We start from the raw sequence: 8,497 nt of genomic DNA, 5'->3' as shown, positions 1-8,497 counted from the left end.
GATTGGTTAGGATGGCAGCCTACTACTTTGGAGGACTCGGGATCATATCTGGATGGGTCGAAAACCCCGGAAATTTTTTGTGTAGTATTCCATCCAGATATGTTGGGTCTCATTTCTTGCATTCACCTCATTGTGATCCTTAATGGCTTGCAGATCTTCTTAGTGCTCACAGGACAAAGAGTTTAAAAAAAATATATATATATTTTATGCATATATGTGCATGTAAATTTAATTTAAAAATATAAAAATTAAGATTTTATTTATTAAATTAAAGATTTGATTAATTTCATATTTTTTTAGTTTGCAACCGGTTCTTATGATCATATGCTGAAGATCTGGTCTCTAGGTAAATATGAATATTTTATATTTTACTGTTGTTTGAAAGTCTTAGAATTGAATTTGAGTATGAAGTGTCAGGTTTTTTATTACAAAAATTGTAATTGGACATTGAGAAGGATGCCGAAATTATTCATAATTTCCAGACAGATAGAATGCCAGAGGTGTCATTTCTGATCCACAATTTTCAGTCCAATTTTTTGTTATAAATCACTCTTAATGTTTAATAAATCTTTAATGGAAAGTAAATAAATAAAACAGTATTAAAAGTCTAATTTTGAAATTGTATGATTTACAGATTTTGAGAATGATCAATACATTGATAATGTTGAAAGTGAAACAAATAGGAAGAAAATGAAAACAGAGAATGGTGAAACCAAAACCAGAGTAAGAATTAATTTGTGTAAACCAGAAATAGTAATAAGATAAACTTTTTTTATGTATTCATGCTATCTTGACTTAAACTTTTATTCACCTTATAAGAATTCATATAAACGATCGGTTAGATTTACCTTTGGTAGTCAAAATGGCGGTTCATCTCTGATTCCAGCATACAGAAGGGAAACAGTGGGTTCGCATGTTCTAACCTAACCTAACCTATTCTAATAAATGATCATAATTATTACCAACCAAATTATTAGAATAGGTTAGAACGTGGTGATCCACTGTTTCCTTTCTTCTGTATGCTGGAATCAGAGACGGGCCGCCATTTTAACTACCAAAGGTAAATCTAACCGAATGATCAATTGTTTATATAAAATCTTTGCCATGTTCTGGCTGTTCTGAAAACAATGAGCAAATTTTTTTCTCAATTTTTTTAAATTCCAAATATATTATATTGTTGCCTGAATTTTTGGCTATCACAAACTATTTTTCATTATAATTTTTTTTCAAATCTGTGTTTTACTCCATTGACTTGAGAAAACTTATGTACAGTGATCTCATGAAGGTATATATCTCTTTTGCGATTCTCTCTATATCAGATGTAATTTTGTCATGCCTAATTCCTGTCATAAAGTGCATATTTCAAAGCATTAAAAAGGTAGTAATCAGAAAGAGCAAGATACAGGGTATAAAAGTGAATGGCACAAGACAGGCCCACTGAATTTTTGTGATGGCTTCTTAGTACACATCATGTATGTATGGTCTTGCATTTATCTGAAGAAGCATTGTCATATCTTTACAGATACTGATCCTCTTGAAATGCTTCTTCAGAGAGTTTCAACAGACTCAAATTGAGTGATCACTTGACAATGTGTCTATCAAAATCACTTCTTTGTTGTTTTCACTAGCTGAGGGCATTAGTGAGGTTGAGGCCAAAGTTTCAAATGCAAAAACATGTACATTGGACATTCAGTGCCGCCTTCCTGTAAACCTAGAAGTTTGACAATGGTGTTTGGAACATCAAGCATGATTCCACCGACGTTCTAAATGCCATTGTCAAACTTCTACGCTTATAGGAAGGCGGCACTGAACATCCGATGTACACGTTTTTGCGTTGAAAACTTGGGCCTCAACCTCACTATTATCTTAAACTTTTCCTTCACGGGAAAGGTAATATGGTACCTCATTGGCTGAAAGTATTGAATCATATCTTATCATCCTTGATGAGAAGAAATGTCATCTACAACTTGTTAATTAATAAGCAGTTCCAAACAGATGATTGTTCTTTGTTATGCTTGAATGGATCCAGTGGACATGTTTGAATATCCTGACTAGCCAATGATTTTGTTGACACTTCCATTACTAATACTAAGTTTAATAGTAAGTTCTCTAGTTCTGATTTGTTGGTTATCACAAACCAAGTAAGTTCATTGCAGTGTTTCATATATGACAGTTGATGGGAGATCTGAACATATATCAGGTTGTTTGCCCAACAACTGATAGCACTCTTATCCACTGCCATGTGATCATAGATTTTTTTAATGCTTTGAATATTTATGTGGATTTGTTTTCTCCCAAAATAAATTTGATTGCTGTTCTCTGTTTAGAACCTGCATCATTCACAAACACCATTTTAAAACACCATTTCATCTAAGATACATAAACACAACACATTTATGTTTATGAATCTAGTTTGTCAAGATAAAGTGCAAAATGTTTATCAAATAAAATTCGACTGGGAAACTAATGTTTTGAATTACTTTCTATTGATATATTTACCTCAACCAATACAATAGAATTTGAATTGAATGCAGTAGCAAGATGATATGTATTAGTTTGCATATCATTAGCATATATTATTTTACTACTTAACATATTGGCAGTTACAGAGTATGTTACTACTTGGCAGACTTAAAGCCTGCAACTCCAGGAGAAAAAATATATGCAGCCTGCCAGAAACTTATGACGCTCCCTTGTGGTCCGCATCCAGTAAAGGTTGCCCACCGCTGCACTAGAGATTACTAGCAAATGTAATACCTATCTAGAAAATCCTTAGTTATCATTTTCTAAAAATTTCTGCATATAAGTATAGTATTATTTAATAGAATTAGTTTTTGTATATTTGAAGCATTCAATCACTTGCATTCTAACTTTTTTCTTCAGTAACTTGGTAAGCTATTTTAATTACACTTGCTTTCCTATAGTATTGAATATACATATACATATATATAATTTCTCAACTTTTAGATAGAGATTTGTTATATTTTTGTTTAAAAGAAGCTTTTATAACTTCATAGTGAGTTCAACTTTTAATACTTTTTTTAGGTCCCATTGTTAACTTTATCTGGTCATTCGGAAGCTGTGACAGGAGTGCAATGGACTGATATGAATGAATTATGTTCAGCATCTATGGATAACAATCTTTCTCTTTGGGATGTTGAAATGGCAAGTTTAAAATCTCAGCTGGTAAGACAATGCAGAAGTTTTTTTGGAATCTTAAATGTCACATCTTCAAAAAAAATGTATGTTTACTAATAAAACACTTCTTTTTATTTTAAGAATGGATCAAAGCCATTTTTTGATATTTCTTATTCTCCTTTGTCTCGACACATAGTGTCTGCTTCGGCTGACAGACACGTCCGTCTCTGGGATCCTCGGATTAAAGGTAACTTCTCATAATGAGTGGCACATCTTCCATTTCATAGTATATACAAACTCTATCTATTGCTATGTAAAATTTATCCTGAAAAAATATAAATATCCAAACCTATAGTTATAATTCGGCAATTGTTTGACTTTAATACATATTAGATAAGCAGGAGTTGCGGGTTCAAGTCCTGTTTCGAGCCAATTCTTTTCTTCCAGAATCTTCTAAATTAATTATTAAAATATTAATTTGATTATAATTATTAAATTTAGATGCCTAACATCTGCCTCTAGTGCCAAATTACTTAGCATTTAATTAAAAATACTAGTAGTAATATAGCCTGATGTAATTCAGCAATCATTTGGCTTTCTGAAAAAAACTTAGGATAGATAAAAATAACTACTTTATTTCTTCTTCTTTTGTTTGATTTATTAGTGTTTTAGACTTTAAAAAAGTAAAGGAACATCTTACAAAATACCATTAAGGTGTGTCAAGGAGAGGGGTATATGATCCTCTATTCATAACCTGGCTAGAGAAGGAATTAGGGTGGCTGGACTTGTGCCAGTGCTAACTTTACTTCACACTCCAGATCATATTAGAAAGGATGCTGGGTGACGTGAGACCCACAGGAACTATGACAGTTAGAAAGCTCTAAGCAGTGACGTACCCAGGATCTAAACTAGAGGAGGGCAACTCATGTTAGTTTTGAGGAAGTCGGGAGGGAGAGTGAGATTTCACAACAGATGGCTCTAGTCTAGTCACAATATTCATTATTCAAACTGATACTAAATTGTGCTATGTGTCTTTGTGTCAATTTAATTTAAACCACACTTTAATTTTTCTTCTAGGGAGGGAAAGTTGGGTACTTACTTGCTGTCATCACTGAGATTTAATCACTGATTAGCTGCACAGTAATCCAACGTCATATCATTAGACTACCACAAGCCTATTTTGGATGTGTATAATACAATAATATATTATTTAAGAAAAAGTTTTATCTTAAAAATTCATCCTTTATTAATGCAAAACATTGATATGTGTTGAATATTAGCTTCAATGTCCAGCATTGCTTGGAAAAATACAATTAACATGCTTAACTCTTATTATAGTTAGATAATGGCATATAATACATAGTGTACATAGAATTTCCAAGTTCAAGTTAAAATTTTAATGTTGTTTCTCCAAAATAAAAGTATTCGATGATGTACTGTACATTGGCTTGAGAATGGCGTAATGCTGAAACCATTGCATTTAGGTATATATACAGAAGTTGGAGTATTTTAAACTTGAATATGCAAGTAAGGAGTCATAAATTTATCTCAATCCATTATATAACCTGGATGGTTCCCATTTAATGTTTAATGACAACCAAGTAGACGTGAATGTTGTCTGATACAGTATAATCTTTTAATCTATAATTGTTTCTTCTTCAAGATGAGTCCACTGTACTAAATAAAATTGCATCTATGATGCGATTCAACATACTTTGTGTTACTCTTGCCATGCTATAACCAACCGCATTACCTAAACTGCTGCAAGTCAAATATATTTTAGAAAATTATCTATTTAATTAATTTAAACCTAATGCATTTTAAAATCTAACTGTAGAAAGATATTTCTTTAAAAAATATCAATAAATTCATTCATAAAGGAGCACTTTGTCCTCTTGCAACCAGTGAAAAAAGGATCTGCAAGAACTGGTATTCTTCTTTCTGTGTAATAAAAAGAATGTAATTTGTTGTAGTTTTGCTTCATATTCCCTTTGATGTTACAGGAAATAGGAGATAATTTCAATTGTGACATCTAATTCACAGTCATGCAGAAACATACATATACATTTATAAGATAAATTATTCTTTCAGAAACTTTCTTAAGGAAATTTTTAATTTGCAATTAAAATTGATCTGTTGACTTTCAAATGATTTTATTTCCTTTTAACAAACTTACTATTTTTATTTTAGATGGATCAGTCGTTCAATGCGCATTTACTTCTCATAACGGTTGGGTTTCGGCCGTTCACTGGTCTCCCGTCAGCGAACATCAATTTATATCTGGATCGTATGATTCTGTTTTGAAACTCTGGGACACGCGAAGGTAAAGTATATGAAGATTTCCATTAATGTCATTCAGATATGCTTAATTATTTGCAAAATCAGTATGCTAAAACATTTTAATCTAATTACAGTCCAAAGGTGCCATTGTTTAACATGCTAGGACACGAAGAAAAAATTCTGTGTGTGGATTGGTCGACACCAAACAGAATTATTAGCGGAGGTGCAGATAATTACATAAAAATTTTCGATTCTCGGGTAAGTTGGTGTAATTTCCATTTTATATTTCCAACTTTATTCAACATTCTTTACTAAAATTTATTTTTCAATTTAGTCGGACTTACCTTCATAATAGTTAATAAAATATCTAAGTCAGAAGCCATTTAACATTGACAAAAATCTTTCAATGATAGAGATGTTTACATATGTATCATTTTAAGCCTGATTGTTATATTAAAACCAAATTAAGTACCGAGTAATTTGAAGCCAAATTACTCGGTACTTAATTGTTAATAATAATGGTAATAGAGCCCAATTTAATTCGTCAATCATTTGGAATTTAGTCTATCATTTTATCAAATGATAGACTAAATTAATTCTCGTATACATCAATAACAATTGAAGTTCTGAAATTAATATTAAGCTTCGTGTAATCTTCAAATTAATCAAGGTTTAAATTGTATTTTTAGGTGGAAGTTACCAAAGGAGAAGGAAACAGTCGATCTTGAAGTCCGCAATTTCAAAATATAATTTATGGAAAGATCTTATTTGTAAATTTAATAAAATTCCAATAAAATAATCTTTAGTATTATTGATATTTTTCTATTGATTTTTAATTTGGGATAAAAGAATGCCTTTATTGTCGATTACATTACTTTATATTTAATACATGTAAATAAACTGTTTTTATGAATGTTTATCTAGTAAATATATCCATTGCGGTATTCCATAAAAGGAAAGAAGAATTGGAAATGGATTCCTAGATATAATATTTAAAGCTTTATTCCAGTGTTTTTCAACCAAAGTGCTGCAGCCCCTTAGGATGCCACAAAGTTTAGGGCCGATAATAAAACTAGATTTAAAAAACAATACCGAGACTATTATTTTACATACAGGTATTTCGACAAAATTCAATGGACTTAAATTTTGATTTTGAACACGTAGAAACCCATTTTTTGCATTAAAATGCTGCTTCAAACTGTTAATTTTTAAAAGTTTTTTTCCCAGGGAGGGAGTCTCCTTCCCAGACCCTACCGCAGCGTTGCGCGTAATACTCGTTTTCGCAATAGGTTTATCTGCCCCATTAGCCTCCTCTTATCTATCATAGATTCTAGACCCGCCGCTGGTCGAGGGTGTCACGATTTTTTATTTTTCAATCGGGTGCCACTCAATGAAAAAGGTTGAAAAACACTGATGTAGCGTGATCAAAAACCTTAATGTAGCATTGGAATACAATGCATTAGCTATTCTTAATTTGTTTTTTTTTCGCATACTCTTAAACCACTCAATGCGTACCTCTAACTCTCACCTCCCTTCTCAACAGACGATCAACTGGCAGAAAACTAGAAATATTTTCTGATCATTTCGAATTGTTAGTTAACAGGAAACCCATTTATTGAGTGTGGATTCTTGAGTTTTAATTGAGTTTTATTAAGTAGATTAAGTATAATATTATTCAAAATGAATTCCTTTCTTATGCACAAAATACCATTGCCGCTTGAGTGAAAACCTGTACTCTAATGACAATAAACAAGTTTGTTTACAACGGCTAAGAATTTCTCAGTAAAAACTGATTATTAAATACCGCTTCCATTCCTAGAAATAAAAACAAATACTTAGTATTAGGTAAAATAAATTTCGAATGCATTATATACGGTATTCAACATGATGCTAAAAGTTCAAAAAATTTGGTTTGGATCAACTTCCACGTGTATTCAATTACACCTGTCAATACTACTGGACACTGTTAAAACTTGAATATCTACGTTACCCGAATTATCAAACGAACGATATACAGGTAACCCCCGTATAACACGGAAGTTACGTTCCAAAAAATTGCCGTGTTATACGAACAACAAGATCTAGTGCGAAAAGGGGGGTTAGGTTCCAAAAATTAAAAAAACATGCTGTTAAATCTTTCTTTAAATCGGATTTATGATTCACAAAAGGCCGATGCAGGCATCGGGGCATACAAATTTACAAATAAAAATAATAATGTACTGAATATTATACTGTAAAAATATAATATATATATATAAAATAATTTATATTGTTAATTTAAATTAATTTAAATAATTGCTAGGGGCGCTCCTAGTGGCCATTTTTGGCATACAGTGATAAAATCCGGTTTTTCAGCTTTATATAGTAGATTTTTTTCATGGGTAAAACACTTATTTAAGTAAATATTTTACCAGAGGATCATCCATCCTATATGATGATCTCAGCACGAGCATCAATTGGTAACAGTTTTTAATACATTTCACGAGCGGTCAAGGTGGCAGCCTACCGCTCTGGGGGACCCGGGATCGAATCCGGACGGGTCAAGGAATCCCCAGAAAATTTTCGGGGGTGGTCCATTCGGATATGTCGGGCCCCGTCCTTCACCACCCGGTTGCCCCATTGTGGGCCTGGCCGAATCCATAATGGGCCTGCTATAAGAGGCCCTCTTAGTACCCACAAGGTGGAAAGGGTATATATATATATATATAAACATGGCATAATGAACCCTATACAGGTGTTACAACGTGAATAAAACCTGTAAAACTCCAAGCGGTTAGCCAACTGGCCAGACACGAACCCACGACCGGTGTTCGGTAGTTTAATCCACTCGGTCACTGTTGGGTACTCTCCCTCTTTTTATTCGTTAATAATCACTGGAAATGAATGAAAAACATTTCTGTAGAAATTAATTTTGTTTATATTTAGTGATTTAACCAAAAATTAAGTTTGGTAGAGCTAACAAAAAAATTACAGAAATACTATGCTATTCTTTTAGAAGTAATAAGACCCATAAGATGAATCTAAAATAATGTTTCCAACCTTTTTAACATTTAATAATTTGCTCTAGTAGAATATTTAA

At 32.2% G+C, this 8,497-nt stretch overlaps 1 protein-coding gene across 1 annotated transcript; it reads left to right on the top strand.

Moving 5' to 3' along the window:
- Window positions 1-300: 300 nt before the first annotated feature.
- On the top strand, window positions 301-6,233 carry LOC136969240 (ribosome biogenesis protein WDR12 homolog; the record flags this gene model as incomplete). The annotated part of the gene is made up of 7 exons (XM_067263329.1): window positions 301-346; window positions 635-723; window positions 3,046-3,186; window positions 3,280-3,385; window positions 5,329-5,461; window positions 5,553-5,676; window positions 6,108-6,233. Coding segments are annotated over 7 exons (678 nt in total), but the record flags the coding sequence as incomplete, so codon positions are not given.
- Between the last annotated feature and the right edge of the window lie 2,264 nt (window positions 6,234-8,497).

The sequence above is a fragment of the Centruroides vittatus genome, unplaced genomic scaffold, assembly GCF_030686945.1.
Source record: "Centruroides vittatus isolate TY-2023 unplaced genomic scaffold, ASM3068694v2 contig_1769, whole genome shotgun sequence".
NCBI lineage: Eukaryota > Metazoa > Arthropoda > Arachnida > Scorpiones > Buthidae > Centruroides > Centruroides vittatus.
This window is presented reverse-complemented; position numbering and strand designations above follow the sequence as displayed.